The sequence below is a fragment of the Neovison vison genome, chromosome 6 (assembly GCF_020171115.1).
Source record: "Neovison vison isolate M4711 chromosome 6, ASM_NN_V1, whole genome shotgun sequence".
Taxonomy (NCBI): Eukaryota; Metazoa; Chordata; class Mammalia; order Carnivora; family Mustelidae; genus Neogale; species Neogale vison.
Window position 1 is genome coordinate 207,860,231 of NC_058096.1, and position 16,899 is coordinate 207,877,129.

Genomic DNA, 16,899 nt, shown 5'->3' on the forward strand with positions numbered 1-16,899 from the left:
GAGGGGGGAAAGGAGACTCTAGCTTCACCTCCCATCCTTTCTCTTTAGTGAGCCAACCGGCCAGAGGTCTGAGGATAGTGGGCGGATCGCTGGTCCCAGACAAGAAGTGGCCTTGGCAGGTGAGCCTGCAGGCCGGGGATAGACACATATGTGGAGGCTCCCTCATTGCCAGTCGGTAGGTGCTGACCGCTGCCCACTGCATAACTGAGTGAGTGTCCGGGGCTCCAGGCTTGGCCCCCAGCAGGCTCTGTGACCCGGAGCTAGTCCTGTGCCCTTTCCTAAGCTTCCTCTTCTTCCTCTGAAAAGGAGTCACAGCCCCCTAGGTTTTATTCAGTCTGGAGTGAGACCCAAAATGTGCATGTCCACCAAATTTCGGGGGGCTGCTTTGGTAGTCTTGGGGCCTCACCTGGAGAAGCACCGGCTGGAGTAATTAGGGTCTGGGGCCGGGATGTGCCTTGCAGGCAGGCAGGTGCCAGATGCTGGCTGAGGAGACAGGACCAGGCTGGGACGAACTTGGAAAATGTGGTAGGGGAGTGCAGACGCTTCGGGATTTCTGCGAAGGGCATGTCCTCTTCCCACAGCCAGGAGGAGTATACAGTGAGGCTGGGAGACAAGTTGTTACATTTTCGTTCCGAAACAACACCGGTGGTGCCGGTGCAAGACATCGTGTGCCATCGCTTTTACGAGGAGACGTTGAGACGTGACGCCGCCCTGGGTTTGCTGGCCTCCTCTGTGAATTACTCCTCGAACATCCAGCCTGTGTGTCTCCCTGAAAGGGCGTGCCACGTGGAAAGTGGGACAGAGCACTGGGTGACTGGCTGGAGCCGAGTGGCGGGAGGTGGGACAGGTAGGTGGGGAGCCGAGGGGCAGGCTGGTGGGCTGGCGTTGGCCCGCAGGCTGTTCCACAAGGGACAGGGAGGCTGATTCGTTAGCAGGCAGGCAAGGGAGGAGGGGGAGGACAGCTCGGAGTAACGGAACCTCGGTAAGAATTGCTTAATGAGGGGTGCCTGGGTGGCTCAGTCCCTGCAGCGTCTGACTGTGGCTCAGGTCATAGTCCCGGCGTCCTGGGATTGAGCCCCTCACTCAGTGGGGAGTCTGCTTCTCCTTCTCTCTTTGCCCTTCCCCCCACTTATGCTCTTACTCTCTCTCAAATAAAAAAAAAATCTTTAAAGATTTTATTGATTTGACAGAGAGAGACACAGTGAGAGGGAACACAAGCAGGCGGAGTGGGAGAGAGAGAAGCAGGCCTTCCGCTCAGCAGAAAGCCCGATGTGGGGCTCGATCCCAGGACCCTGGGATCATGACCTGAGCTGAAGGCAGACACTTAATGACTGAGCTACCCAGGTTCCTCCTGCCAAAAAATCTTTTTTTTTTTTTAAAGATTTTATTTATTTATTACCTGCCAAAAAAATCTTAAAAAAAAAATTGTTGGAATGTTGGCACCTGGGGGCTTGGGTGCCAGGGATGGTGGGTTCTGTCCAGTGTGGATTTCAGCTCCAGGGGGATGAGCTGGCTGACATCCAGAGCTGTCCCTCTGTCGAAGTCCCTGCTTTGTAGGGAGGGACCTTCTCAGAGCAACCCTCCTGGTGAGGCTGGAGGGCCTCCTATCTCGGGGAAGAGGCTGGACCGGAATCCTTGGGGGTACTCCCTGTCTGAGAGTCTGTGAGTCTGGCCGGCACAGGACACCTGTCACTTACTCTTGGTACTCAAGAGTGACACTTGCCTTTCACTTCCGGTTGGGAGGGCCTGGACTCTTTCTGTCCTGAGGGGTCCCTCCTGCTCCTGTCATGGCTTTTCTCCCCTCCGCCTCTCTCCTTACCACCACTGCCTTGAGTCCCGCCTGTCAGTAGGACAGCATCCATTGCCCTGACTACCTCTGAGGGTACAACAGAGTAGGGTTCGGGGGCTACTGTGCTGTCCCCTCACGCAGACCCTAACTTTGTCATTGTCACTCCAGCTCCGGTGTCCATTCATCTTCAGCAGACCAAGCAACTCATCCCTCAATAGAAGAAATGTAACGACACAGTGTGGACACAGTTACAATCACGGTGCAACCTAGTGAAGAACAGGGATGATCTGCAGCTGTCAACAAGGGAAGAGGGTCTGCAAGGTCAGTTCGTGGCTCTGTAGTGGCCTCTGCGGTGAGGATGCCCCCCCCCAAGCTTCCTCATTCCCAGGTGCCAGGGCCTGGGTGACCTGCCACCACCTCCTTTCGCTCCTTCTCGAAGGAGATTCATGGGCAGAACCTGGCCTGCCCTCTTTTTCCCGCATCGAGTGCCTTCTGGAGGAGGGGGCATTTGAGCCTGGACTCAGAGGATGAGTCTTGGGATTTCTTGGAAAGAGGAGAACAGCACTGTAGGGAGGGGGAGCAGCACGGACAGTGGCTCTGAGGTGTGAGGGAACTTGTCACATGTAGGGCCCACCTTCCAGGTCTGGAGCAATGAGGGGACCAGAGAAGAGGGCTGGAGTCGGGTTATGTGTGGCCTGGGGCGCTGGGCAGAGTTTCTCAATGCCATCCGGGCAGGACTGTAGGCTAGGTGTTTGCGTCCATCATCTAGGTGATGACGCGGAGTCCTGAGCGGGACCTGGGGTGGTGAGGGGGTGAAGGAGGTGTGTCTGAGGTTGATTCCTGACTGCTGGGAGGGTGGAGGCAAGGGAGAGGTTTGAAGGGCTCTATGTTTCTGTCTGAGCTGGTTGGTGGGGGGCAGTGGCCCCCGAGCAGGTCTGGGAAAGGACATGCCAGGTTCTGCATCCGTTGGGGTGTCTGTGGGATGTATGGGACAGTGTGGGGTTGGGTATGTGGGTTTAAGGTCAGGGGGAATTTCAGGTTGGGGGAGAGGATTATGGGATCTTCCCATGTGGGGTTGATATTCAAAATATTTCACATCTGTGGAGGCCTGGGACTGGCCAATCAGAATAGATAAGAGCCTTAGCGCTGGAGGAGGGCTCTGGAGGCTGTGGACTGTGCTGGGGGTACCTGTTTGGTTGCTGGGTCATGGGAGTCTTGGAGAGGACCATGGGGGGCAGGTCAGGGGCAATGGAGGAACAGGGACATTCAAAGAGGATTTTAAGACATTATTAGCGCTACTGCTGCCCTGGGGCCCCCGGCTATATATCTGTGTGCATCCGTGAGCACCTGGGAAGGAGTATTTCTCAGAGGCTGTTAAGGTTTTCACTTAGTTTTCAACTCTCAAATATTCCTAGGAACCTAGGGCTGGTGGATGCCTGGGGGAAGAGAGTCCTGGGGAAGCCCCACACGTGCCCATCTCCCCAACAGCCGGTTCTGATGTTGATTCTCTTCCATTCCTGTGTTTTTGTTTCTTTCTCTTTCTCCAGGGAGACTCTGGGGGGCCCCTGGTCTGTGAACTTAATAAGACATGGGTCCAGGTGGGGATTGTGAGCTGGGGCATTGGCTGCGGTCGCAAAAACCTTCCCGGAATTTATACAGAAGTTAGTTTCTACAAGGTCTGGGTCATCGATCGCTTGAGTCAGGCTTGCTCTTGGGACTCAGAAGGCTTCCTCCCACTTCTGTGCCTGGTGCTGCCCCTGGGCATCCTGGTGGCCCCGTGATGACCCAGGCCCACCCCCCTCCTATTTCCGAGTCTCACACCGGGCCTCTCCTCCGAGCTCCCACTCCTGCTCAGATGCCCTTTCCTCCAGTTCTGGTTGGCATCCCCTGACCCTGTAGAGAGCCACACAGTAGGAACTGGCAGCAAGGCTGGAGCCCCGAAAGCATCCCAGCCTGATGCCCCAGTCACCAGCCAAGGCCACACACACGACCTTGGCTGTGCCCTGCCCACCTGGAAGGAGGGGGTCAGACATCCCCCAGGCTGAGAGCCGGCTGACCTGCCAGGGGGAGCGCGGGGCTTCCTTGCCATCTTGGAGAGCCTCTGCGAGAGAAGAGCCCTCAGGAGCGGTGAGATAGCGTGGGACCTGGGTGTGGTCTCAGGCTGTCACCTGACCCTGTGTTGAAGCAGTCAGCTTGCTGATTGTGCAGAGAGAGAGAGGGAGGGACGGGGTGTCACCATGTCCCTGCTGAGGTGTGAGGCCTGGGTTTCCACATGGGACTGGAGTGTCTGGGGCTCCAGACACCCAGCTGGGATCCTGCCACAAGACCCTCCTGGGGCAATCCCGCGGTGGGCCCCCTTCCTCAGTCCCTAGTGGCCCCATCCAGGCTCAGCCCAAGCTATGTGGAGGCATTAAGGAGTATGGAGATCTCCGATGTCAACTGAATGGTTTGGAGCGTGTTCCTGTTCACTCTAAGTTCTGGTCTCTTGAAAGTTCTGGCTTTGCTATGACATACTCTTGTAGAGAACTAGTTTCCCACGTAGAAAACGATCTGTTCATGGTTGTAATTAAGCCCTGTCCCCACCAGCTCAGATGGGAGTCCTCTGTGGGGTTTTAGCTAGCTGGGTCCTGGTCTCTGTACGCCTGTCTGCCCGGAGCTCTGTGGCTTAATTTCACAGCCTCTGCAGCTCTGAAAAGAGGATCAGAAGAGACCAGAAAAGAGAGCAAGAATGAACTTAGGGCAAGAGAAATATTCCTTCTCTCTTACTTCTTTCACTTGCTGCTGCCGCCCCCCCTTCCACTTTTTCTTTTCTTTTTTAAAGATTTTTATTTATTTGAGAGAGAGAGAGTGTGTGCACAAGCCAGGGGAGGGGCAGAGGGAGAGGGAGAAGCAGACTCCCCACTAAGCAAGGAGCCAGATGCCAGGACCCTGGGATCATGACCTGAGCCAAAGGAAGACAACGCACTGAGCCACCCAGGCACCCCCCACTTCATTAACAGACATCTGTGCTCCAACTGGGAGAAGGCAAGTGAGATTTATTGTTTTAGACACTAGATCTTTACCCTCATTCTCTGGCTCTGTGTTTCAGCGCCTCTCTTTCTGGCTTGGTAAAACACACATCACTGGTCCCCTGCCAGAGTTTTCAGTCCTGTAGGTCTGGGGTGGGGCCTGAGAACTGCCATCTCTAACCAGCTCCAAGTTGACAGTTCTGCCGCTCTGGGCACCAGTGCTTGGCCTGAACACGAGCAAAGAAGGCATTCTCCTCCCGACCACCTTGACACGGAAGTGGCACACATCACTTCTACTCACCTGTCTGCGGTGGGGACTCATTATGCAGACCTCCTTAGATACCAGGCCGGGGAATGTGGTCCCCAGAACTGGACACCCCCTCCCTTCCCACGAGACAAAAGAAGCGGGAATCTTCTGCTTCTTGGTGGTCCTCTTCCAATTCTGCCACACCCACCAGATGCAAAGACCCCGTCCTGCAAAGTTGCTCTGCGAAGGCCCAAGGCCTGGCATCTGCCCCGCCCCCATCTCTTTCAGGTGCATCCATCTGCTTGGTGGTCTGTAGAGGAGGAGGAATGCCTTTCCTTTCTCAGGACTCCCCCAAGACTCCATATTCCAGTTTTAGATCCAGCTCAGATGCCACTTTCCTAAAGACATCTTCCTGGATTCCCCAGCCTTACTGTTCCTTTCTTGTGCTTTTCAGATTCTCAGATCAACAGAATTTGTGAACCTTTCCAACGCACCAATGCCAGGGGACCAAGGTTGTGGTCAGAGGCTGGGCGACAAAGGTGCCCTCAGAGGTCCAGAGGTTGGGGGCACTGTCCCCATCTTAAAGCAACAGGGGAGTGCTTGGCCACCCTGGAGGCCATCCTGGATCCTGGGCTCCGATGCCACCTTCAGGGAACAGGCATAAGGTGAGGGTGCGGATGCAGATGTGCCCATGGCTGCGGGGGGCGGGAGGGAGTCCGGGGCGTCATCGCGGGCTAGTGGGGCCGTCGTGTGCCCAGAACTCCATCACGTGCTAGAGGTGCCCTTGCGCGCGGCAGGGTCGCCATCACCTGCCGGGGCTCGCGGCACCGTGTCTGTCCCGTTAGGTGGCACCTCCCGGGCCTCATGGCCGCCTTGCCGTTCAGCCACAGCGCTGGGCCTGGAGCCTCGCTCTTGGGCCTGAGCCGCTGTGTCCTGCTGCTGCTGCCGCTGCTGACCTCGGGTGAGACAGCGCCTCCTCCACCGCCCTGTGTCCCTCCGTCCGCCAATCGGCCACCCTCCCCGTACTCTCCCCACCCTCCCCTCTGTCCCCCATCCCCGCCCTTGAGCATAGATCCCTGGCCAGCTCTTTGGCCGCCTGGGACTCTGTCCCCCACCCCCACCATGCTCCCCTGTCCCCCACTGCCATCCTTGTCGCCAGACTTCTGCCTGCCCGCCCCGGCCTCCTCCCTCAGACTTCACCAGCAGTGCGGAGGACCCCTGTGTCTTCTCCGGACGTGCAGCCACTTCCTCCGGCCTCCACGCTGGCGGGCATCGCGGCTGAGGCCAGAGGCACCCTTCCAGGCCGGCTCAGGCCGCCCGCTGCCCCTTCCCCGACCTCCCCTGGCCACTGCGCATGCGCTGCGGCGCGGCCGGCCCCACGCGGTCTCCCCGCGCTGAAACCCGGATCCCACCTTCCCGCTTCTCCCCAGCGCCCTGTTCCCCCTGGCGTCTGGCTCGCTGCTGCTTTATTCACCCTGAAGACGCTCTCCCCCTTGACAGCCTCCAGCCCGCAGGGGCCCCTCCGAACCCCACTGCTCGACACCAGCCTCCCCCATTTCTTTAGCAACCAGAGACTCCCCTCCTGTTCAAGGTCAGCCCGTTCGCCCGGCCCCGGACCGCGGGCTGTCCCCGCGCTGTGCTCCCTCCGCCAACTTCTTGCTCATCTTCATTCTGTCCCTCTTTGCCATGGTTGCTTCTCCCCGGCCCTTCCCGCCTGCCAGGTTTCTCAGAGGAGCCGTTTCCCGTTCATGTTTCCTTCTAGGGCTTCCTTGCTTCTCCCATACTCGACGGCCCATTCTGGCCGCAGCTGCGACCTTCTACCTCTTCCTCCGGTTTCGGTTTTTCTAGTCCCCTGGCTTCTCAGGTCAGGCCTCCCGCCTCTCTGCCTCAGCATAGCTCTGCGGCTCCCCACCTGCTTCCCAGCCAGTGTGCTCTGTTCATCCCTGCAGCGCTGTCTGGGTTCTCTCTCCACCGTCCACCGGCCCCCCCCCCGCCCCGCCCCCAGGCTCTGCTATGCAACGCGTCTGCGAGTGCACCTGCCAGCTGCAGGACCTAGAAACATCTCTGCTCCCCCAGCGTCCAAAGTGGAGCCTCTCAGCTGCCTATAAACTGGGTTCTCTTAGCCTGTTTTCTACTGCGCTGGATTGTAGGCACTGCTGGATTGTAGGCACTCCTCTCTCAAAGCAGAAGCTGGGGGGCATAACCATCTGTCTGCATCCCACATCCATCCACTTCCTCGGACCACCTCCTTTCTTGCCTGGGTCCTGAAGAGGGATCTCAGCACCTACAGTCCGGTCAACTTCCTACTTCCTTGTCACAATCCAAGCCTGAACATGTCACCCTTCTATAGACCTCCCTCCTCCCGGAAGGTCTCTTTGCTTCTCTGCCTGGGTTATGAGGCCCCTCATGGTTGACCCTGACTCTTCCTCCGTGGCATCATTTCTGGCCATCCTTGGCCTTGTCCTTCATTCTCATGGCGTGCATCACAGTGTATCTTTTGCAAGGAATGTCATTGTCATTTTTCTGTTTTTACCGTCTTCTCATCTTTAAGTCCTGACCCCAAAACCCTGCTTCTCAGGAGCCTTCTTGTCCCCCACTTCTTCTGGGCTCCCCTGAAACCTGTGGCCTTGTCCTTGCATTGATTTCACACAGGTGGTTTTGTTGGCTTCCATCTCCCCTGCTGAACAGCGTGTTATCTGTTTGATACGCTCTGTCCCCTCCCCACCGGTCTTGGCTGGGAATGGAGTGGGAGGTTAGGAAATATTTGGTGAATGAATGAATGAACTAATTCATGATCTCTTGCTTCATCTTTGTTCCCCCTTTCTCCTTCAGGTTATAAAGAAAACACTTCCATACCAGGTGGGTAGGCTGAGCCACCGCTTCAGAAAAACCTCAGCTCCGGGGAGGAAGTGTTCTGAAGAGGGTCAGAGAGGTAGTGTTTCTGGGTCTGTAGGAAGCAGGAATTTAGTCTGAAGGACCTGCTTTCTAAAATGTCTTTTCCCTTAGACGTCATGGATGGTGGGTTAGGTTGCTCATTGGTTCATGGGCTTCTGTTGTCATAGGTCCTCCCTAATTGGTTATGAATTGTTCAACTGATTAAATTAGTTATTCCTCCTTATGTCCGTGCCCCTCCTCTCCCTCCTTTCAGCCTTGCTTATATGTTCAGTGTGTGTCTCTGCTTATGTGTGTTCTTGTCAAAATACATATTGTGGTTTTGTGTACACGTATTTTAACTTACATAAATGGTGTCTACCGTAGATCTCTTTCTATTTCCTCCTCTTTTCACCAGTTCCATTAAAAGATTTTTCTATTTGGAAATAATTTTAAACTTACCAAACACTGCAAAAATACATTTAGGTCAAGAAACACATATATAAATTTTCCCAGAATCAACTGAGGGTCACTTACAGCCTGACTTCTAATCTCTAAATACCTAGGCATGTTTTTTTCTAAGACTATTCCCTTAGATAACCACAATATCTACTGATTAACTTCACTTCTCACGTATCAGCCACTTCTCAATTTCAAAAATGTACATTGAGGGGCGCCTGGGTGGCTCAGTGGATTAAACCTCTGCCTTCAGCTCAGGGTCCAGGGATGGAGCCCCGCAGTGGGCTCCCTGCTCAGCAGGGGGCCTTCTTCTCCTCTCTCTCTCTGCCTGCCTCTCTGCCTACTTGTGATCTCTGTCAAATCAATAATTAAAATCTTTTAAAAAAAATGTACATTGAGGGGGCACCTGGGTGGCTCAGTGGGTTAAAGCCTCTGCCTTCTGCTCAGGTCATGATCTCAGGGTCCTGGGATCGAGCCCCGCATCTGGATCTCTGCTCCACCGGGAGCCTGCTTTCTCCTCCTCTCTCTCTCTGCCTACCTGCGATCTCTGTCAAATAAATAAATAAAATCTTTTTTAAAAATGTGCATTGATACAGTGCTTTTATCTTCTGTCCATAATCTAAAGTGGCCAGCTCTCTGTATTCCTACTAGCCATCTGTAAAGGTGTAATGTTGTTACAGATGTACCAACCATGGTACGATGCAGCTTTTATATCTTTTTACCAATTTAAAAAAATCTAATAGAATGAAAAATGGCTTCTTGATTTAATTGACATTTTTCTCATTACTAATGAGTTTCAGGATGTCTCAATATACTTTTGACCTCTTGGATTTCTTCTAATAAATTGCTTGTCCCCTTCACATATTATCTGTTCCTTTTTTTTTTCTTATTGATTTCCTAGAGTTCCTTGTATATTCCTAGTAAAAGTCTTGTATTGATTTTCAGTGTCATAAATATTGCCACCCAATCTGTCATCCACCAGTTAACTTTATTGCTAGAGTAAGAACAAAAACTAAGGGGTGTCTGGGTGGCTCAGTGGGTTAAAGCCTCTGCCTTTGGCTCAGGTCATGATCCCAGGGTCCTGAGATTGAGCCCTGCATGGGAGGCTCAATCTCTGCTCAGCGGGGAGCCTGCTTCCTTTCCCCCTCTCTGCCTGCCTGTCTGCCTACTTGTGATCGCTGTCAAATCAATAAATAAAATCTTAAAAAAAAAGACCTTGGTTTTGATGTAATAAAATTAATCCATTTAATGTTTTATGATTTGTTTTGAGATTTTGTTTAGGGAGCCCTTTCTCACCCCCTGCCATATGGTCTACTGTTAGCTTTAGGGTTTCACTTTTCTATTTAGGTCTCCAAGTGCTGCTAGGGAGGAATCCGGTTTTGTTTTTCTTAATTCTTTCGTCGTGAGTCAGTTTCCCCAGCACCATCTACTCAACATCCATCCTTCACCCACTGATGGTGGTGACTCTTTTACCTACATTAAGATCCTGGGTCCCCAGAGCAGTCTCAGGCTCTTTGCTCTTTTCCATGGCTTCATTGGTTTGTCCTTGTCCGTACCACACCGTTTTTGTTGTGATGGCTTTGATGTGTGTCTTGATAACCTGCTAAGACAAGCGTTCCTTTATGTTCTCCCTTTTTGGAGACTGAGCTATTTGTGGCCTTTTGTTTTTCTACTTGAATTCTAGAGTAAGTTTATAAAGCTCCCTAAAATTCTCACTTGGAAAATGACTTTATAGTTTAGTTTTGGGAAAAAGTATATCTGAAATGGTTAGTTGTTTATTTAAAAGCCAGGGACGTCTCTCCATTTATGCTGTTCCTTTTCCGTGTCCTTTATTGAGTTTTATTTATTTATTTTCTTTATTAAGAGTTTTAAATGTATCACCACGATAAACTGGCCTAATGTTAATTTCTTGTTACTTAAGATATTTTTGTTATTGAAAATATATCATATTTTGAATATATTTTCTCGTTAATTGTGCTGGAGTCAAGAAGCATAACTGATTTAAAAAGTAAGCCACTGGGGTGGGTGCCTGGGTGGTTCAGTGGGTTAAAGCGGTCTGCCTTCTGCTCAGGTCATGATCCTAGGGTCCTGGGATTGAGCCCCACATCGGGCTCTCTGCTCAGTGGGGAGCCTGCTTCCTCCTCTCTCTCTGCCTGCCTCTCTGCCTACTTGTGATCTCTGTTTGTAAAATAAATCTTAAAAAAAAAAAAAAGGTAAGCTGTTGAAGTCTTATATACACGCACAACAGTACACAGATTTAAAGTGTCTGGCCTAAGAAATGATCACACAGTGAACCCACCTGTGTTAGTCACTGCTTTGGTGAGAAAGTAGAACTTTCCCAGCCCCCGATAGCTCCCTTATGCTCTCTCGATTACTTCCCCAGCCCTCCTCCTGCAAAGTACCATTATTCTTGGCTTCTGACCGTATAGAATCTTTTTGCCTCTTCTTTAATGTTATGTGGTGCTTGCTGTAGGTTTGTGGTCTCTAACTTTCCTAAAGTTAAGGATTTCTTTTCTGGTCCCCAAGTAAGAGTATTTTTGTTTCTATTTGTTTTTAGTCATAAATATATATTGAATTTTTCAAATGTCTTCTGTGTTTTTTGAGAAGAGCACATGATCCTTCTCTTTAGAGAAAAAGAACTGTGTATGTGGCAAATACAGGGAGGGCTTTTCTAGTGCGGGACCTCCCTTGCGCTCCTGAGACAATCTCTACACGATCGTGGTGCGTTATTTTTTCAAAATATAATGTTGAGTAATGCTCTATTTAGAAACTTTGGCATCTGTGCTCATTCCTACCGCCGTAACACTTGCCTGGGCTGGAACGTGGTGCAGACGAAGACTGTAAGCTGTGAGCGGGGACCCTCCGTGGGCTCCACGCTGGTGGGGCTCTTTCTTGAACGGCCTGTGTAAAGGTTTCTAACACAGAAGCCTGGAACTTTTCTCAGCTCCGAGCGGTGGCCCTTCAGGAACATGGCCTCGCGATTCAGGCTGGACACAAGGGAACCCAGGGCTTGTGCCAGGATTCCTTCTATGCTTTTCCCTTGTTTTGGGGTTCCCTTCGAATCCCCCGTTGTCTCGGTATCTCTCTCTCTCGCCTGTGATGTCTTTATGTCTCTGTCTTACAGCCTTGTATCTCTGTCACTGTCATTTCCGTCTAGCACAGTGCCTCTGTCCTTCTCTCAGCCTGCCTCCCCATCTTTGAAATGAGGACAAGCCCCCAAGTTTACAGCTTTGTGCACATGGTCCCAGGGTGGGGGAGGGGCATCTTCGTCTCTGTTGTTCTCATCCTCCAATATGTGGTCCCTGTGTCTCCCTGGCACATCGTTCCTGAAGTTTGCGGCAGACCCTGGTGGTCCGAGGATTTGGAAGTGACCCGCCACTGGCCCTGGGAGGTGAGCCTCCGGCTAGAGAATGAACACGTATGTGGAGGGGCCCTCATTGAACTCAACTGGGTGGTCACTGCTGCCCACTGCATCCAAGGGTGAGTATGGCCCCCGTGTCCACGGCCTGGAGCAAATCAGGGGGGGGGGTTCTGCTAAGGGAGGGGGTTCTTGGTGGAGGTAGGAGCGTCACGTTGTTTGCGAACCTGACTGGCTAGCCGGGGCAGTATGTCTTCTGTAGCACCAAAGAGTACTCAGTGATCCTGGGCACCTCCAAGCTGAAGCCCCTGCAGGCTTCCTTGATCCCCGTGAAGGACATCATCCTGCACCCCAAGTTCTGGGGCCGGACCTTCATCATGGGGGATATGGCCCTTCTCCAGCTTCACAGCCCCGCCACCTTCAGCAAGTATGTACAGCCCATCTGCCTCCCGGAGCCCAGCTACAACCTGAAGGTGGGGACCCAGTGCTGGGTAACTGGCTGGGGCCAGGTCAAACAGCGCTTCTCAGGTGAGCACAGTGGGTCAAGGTGGGGGGTGTGGAACCACAGAGGGGGGCATCGCCTTCCTGCTGGGGTCTTGCCTGCTGGACCCCTTCATGGTGCCTCTCAGGAAGCTTGCAGCTGTCACCTCCGGGCCCTGGCTATTTGGACGTGTTAGGACTCTCCTTGTCCTAACACGTCTCCAGGTCTCCACGTCCAAGGCCACCATGCTTGCCGTGGGCACCTCACTCCGGTCTAGCGGCGCCGGGGCTGGGCGTGATCTTTTGGCCTCTTATAGCAGCTCAGAGTCCGGGAACCCTACACTTACTCGTCCTCTCACTCATTCATTTGATGGGCGGCCCTCCAGACCCTTCGCGTGGGGAACGCGTGCCTTACCTGCAGGGTGCTGGTCACGGAGTGTGGGCGGGGGCCCAGGCCGACGGGGAAAGGGGCTAAGACTAGGTCAGGATCCTTGAGATCGAGCTGGGAGGAATCTGGGATGAGTCTGGCCAGGGGCACATCTATCTGAGATGCCTGAAGGGGGAGCGAGGGTAACCAGGTGACAGAGGTCACAACCTATGCCAGACTCAGAGGCTGGAGAGAGAAGCCAGACGTGGTTGGGGTCTCAGTTCATCAGTGGTTGCATTGAAACTTGGCTTGTGGCCTGCTTGGTTTGGAAGCCAAAGCTTCCTAGAGAAAGGGATCCTGAAAGAGAGCCTGAGAGGGTGAGGGACTTGCCAGACGTGGTCTCCCCCACCCGCAGGGGGACAGACTGGTGGAGGAGGGCAGGAGGGCATGAAGGGGTGTGGCTTGGCTGAGTCTCAAAAATGGAGGCGGCAGGACCCTGAGAGGAGGCCAGGGCTGAGTGGAATGAGGAGAACTTCTCACCCCGCTGGGCTCCCCCACAGCTAACTCCACACTGACCACGGAGCTGCAGGAGGCTGAGGTGTTCATCATGGACAACAAGAAGTGTGACCAGATTTACCGCAAGAAGTCCTTCCTCCCCCACCTTGTCCCCCTTGTCCTGGGGGACATGATCTGTGCCACCAACTACGGAGAGAACTTGTGCTCTGTGAGTGGCTGGGAGGTCCTGGCAGCTCTTGGTCCAGAGTGACTCCCGGGGTGGGGGTGGGGGACGTTCCCAGGGAGGGCTTTGCTTTGCGACCCTCACCGTGCAGCGCTCTGCTCCCCTCTTCCTTCCCCTGTGACTTTGATTTTGCCTGATATTCTGGGATGGGTCTGAGGAGCCGAAGGGGGAGCTGAAGGAGCTAGGGAGCAAGAGAATCTTCCAAGAGGAGTCAGAGGGGTTGGCATTCCGGGTCCTCCGGGGTCCCGGCTCCCAGAGCTTCCATTATTTCTCCCTCTTTATCTAGGGGGATTCTGGCGGCCCACTCGCTTGCGAAGTCGAGGGCAGATGGATTCTGGCTGGGGTGTTGTCCTGGGAAAAGGCCTGTGCCAAAGCGGAGAACCCAGGCGTGTACACCCGCGTCACCAAATACAGCAAATGGATCAGGAAGCAAATAGGCAGTGAGGCTCTCTCAGGCCCCCCAGCCTCTGCCTGGCTCCTACTCCTGCTCTGGCTGCTGCAGCCCCAGATGGGTCCTTAGTCTCCTCTCTCTCTTCTTCTTCCCACATTGCCTCTGCCCTATGGGTCCGGATCAAGGTTAGACCAAGGTCATGTGTCTCTATTCAACAAGAGTCAAGGTGGGGAAAGAGTGGCCCCTGGGGATGGGGCTCTGCCTCAGCATCCCAGTGGGGAGAGACGCAGAGGATGACCACGCCCTGTGTGACTCCAGGAGAAGGGAAGTGTGGCCTCGAAGGGCTCTGGAACGGGGGACCAGGAGAGCAGGGATTAAATTTGTACAAGTGTGAGCTGGCTCTGTTCTCTTTTGTGGGTGACCCTGGGATCTTATATGTATTGTTAGTAGTCTACATTTAAAAAAAAAAATCACACACGTTGACAAACTTTCTCCGTCAATACCTAAAGCTAGTCATCATGTGATGTCATTGCGTATGTTCTGGGCAGCTGTGACATAGGTTTTGTAACCAGCACCAGGTTTTGGGCTGTTTCGGACTCACCCCCCTGGCAGCACTCCTGTGAGTGGGCTGAGGGCAGGACAGTCATCAAAGGACACACAAATTTTAGTACTTTTGGATGACTACAATTAAAGAGTCTTCCTTCCCAAAGCTGAGCCAGTTTGCAGTCATACCTACAGCATGGGAGAGTGGAACATTTCTCCTTTTGCTAAAGATGGATATTATCAGTCTTTAAAAGTATGTCCATCCAATGCTAGAACGTTCTATCATTGCTGTATTCATCTGTATTTTCCTGATTGGAAATGTGCCTTTTCATGTGTTTATTGATGAAAAGATATACCTTTTCTCGAGTGAATCCTCTATTCATAGGCTTTGTCTCTTTTTAAGATTGGGTTTCTTTTCTTTTTTTTAACGGAAGTTTTTATCTTTTCTGAGTACTAAGCCTTTGTCAATTATTTTACAACTATTTCCTTATCTTTTAGAAATATGTGGAATGGATGGAATGATGAAAGTTTTCCATAAAGACCTTTAAAATTATCATGGAGTCAAGGGGCACCAGGGTGGCTCAGTTGGTTAAGTGTCTGCCTTTAGCTCAGGTCATGATCCCGGGGTCCTGGGATTGAGCCCCACATGGGGCTTCCTCCTGAGGGGGAAACCTGCTTCTCCCTCTCCCTTTGCACCTTCCCCTGCTTGTGCATGGCACACTTTCTCAAATAAATAAATTTTTTTAAAAAAATAAAATTATTATGGAATCAAATCAGTCAATCTTTACTTCCCTTATGGGTTTTTGTGCCTAGTAAAATGTGCTCTTCTCCATCTCCAGGTTATAAAAGCTGTTTTCCATATTTCTTTTCATCTCAATAAATTTATTTTTTATGTGTAACTCTGTGTGGTGTGAGGTGGGGATACAACTCTTATTTCCAACTGGAAAGCCAATTCCACTGATACTATTTCTTGTAGCACCTGTCTTTTTCCTGCTGATTTGAATATCTGCATTTATAATAAGGAAGTCTTAATATATCCATGTGTATGTTTTTGAAACTTCTGTTGTTTTCCCACTGATCTGTTTGTCCCTGGGTTAGTGCTGTATTGTTTCAAATAGCTTTATGTCATATTTTGTTAAGTGGTAGTGAAAGCTCTCCTTTAAAAAAAATATTGCCTAATTTACAGAGTTTATCTTCCATGGAAACTTTACAGTTAGTGTGTCAATTTTCATTAAAGACACTATTGGTATTTGAATTGAAATTAGATATGCAGATTAATTTTTACAGTGTTGAATTCCTAACAGGGGTATGGTATATGTCTCTATTGATTTGGCTCTTCTGTTCACAGATGTCTGGAAAAATACTGAGTGTATTTCAAATTATTTTCAAAGTATTTTACAAATTTTGATTATATTCATTGTGGATGATTATCTCCTCCCATTATATTTTTTTCTAATTTTATATGTTAGGTATTTTAAAGATGCTGATTTAAAAAAACAGTGATCATGGGGCACCTGGTGGCTCAGTGGGTCAAGCCTCTGCCTTCAGCTCAGGTCATGATCTCAGGGTCATGGGATCGAGCCCCGAGTCAGGCTCTCTGCTTGGCAGGGAGCTTGCTTCCCCCCTCACTCTCTGCCTGCCTTTCTGCCTACTTGTGCTCTCTCTCTCTGCCAAATAAAGAAAAAAAATCTTAAAAAAAAAAAAAACCAAAAACAACAACAAAAAACCCCATAGTGATCTTGATTCCTGGTCATCTTGCAAAACTGACTTATTTAATTCATCAGTTTCTCAGTGGATTCTTTTGGTTTATTTTTGGCTAGTCAAATTCCCTAAAATGGTGAGAGTTACATCTTGTCCTTTTTGAAAATTCTACCATTTATTTTTGTTTTCTCATTGCCTGGGACCTCTAACCCAGTGTGAAACAGTGGCCATAATGGTGGGGGTTCATGTGCTGACCCTGACCTCATCCTTCATGTGCTTCTCAGACACTCACTGGGAACCTTTGCTGTGCGAGGCAGATTTGGGCCCTGGTGACGCAGTAATGAACTATTAAGATGATTATATGGTTTTTCTTATTTAATTTGTTCACATAATGAAATTCATTGCTAGATCTCAGAAGGTTTCTTAGATAAATCCCTTAATACATTGCGGATTCCATTTGCTGGCATTTTGTTTAGAATTTCTGCCCCAGACATGGTGGGCCTCCACTTTTCCTCTCTGTTCCACCATTGTTCAAGTTTGGTGTCATTGCTGTGCTAGCCTCTTAAAACAGGTTGAGAAGCGTTGTAGTATTTTTCCTATGCCCTAGAGCAGTTATATAAGGCCAACATTATCAGTTCCTGAGATTTTGTAGATTGTGCACATGAAACTCACTGGGCCCTGGAGGGGAGGGGGCTGGGAGGGAGGGGATGGCTGGGTTATGGGCATTGGGAGGGTGTGTGCTATGGTGGTGCTGTGAATTGTAATAAGACTGATGAATCACAGACCTGTACCCCTGAAACAAATAATACATTATATGTTAATAAAATTTTAAAAAAATAATGGGAAAACTCACTGGGCCTGATAGTTTTTTCTAAGGGATAAATCTTTGATTATTTTCAAAAAATCTTGTATAGTTAATGACCTAGTGGGTTCCTCACTGTTTTTG

General features: G+C 51.1%; 1 protein-coding gene across 1 annotated transcript; it reads left to right on the top strand.

The window, feature by feature from the left end:
* Positions 1 to 5,908: 5,908 nt before the first annotated feature.
* LOC122910676 (putative serine protease 45) lies at positions 5,909 to 13,838 on the top strand. Its single transcript, XM_044255285.1, has 6 exons — positions 5,909 to 6,005; positions 7,877 to 7,903; positions 11,707 to 11,854; positions 11,995 to 12,260; positions 13,140 to 13,303; positions 13,605 to 13,838. The coding sequence occupies exons 1-6, from the start codon at positions 5,909 to 5,911 to the stop codon at positions 13,836 to 13,838; spliced, it is 936 nt and encodes a 311-aa protein (XP_044111220.1).
* The last annotated feature ends 3,061 nt before the right edge of the window (positions 13,839 to 16,899 follow it).

Excerpts from the sequence above, each read along its gene's own strand:
- LOC122910676 (XM_044255285.1), top strand. The coding sequence starts at position 5,909 with ATGGCCGCCTTGCCGTTCAGCCACAGCGCTGGGCCTGGAGCCTCGCTC. Across the intron at positions 11,855-11,994 it reads GCTGCCCACTGCATCCAAGG|CACCAAAGAGTACTCAGTGA; the intron begins GTGAGTATGGCC and ends TGTCTTCTGTAG. Across the intron at positions 13,304-13,604 it reads ACGGAGAGAACTTGTGCTCT|GGGGATTCTGGCGGCCCACT; the intron begins GTGAGTGGCTGG and ends CTCTTTATCTAG.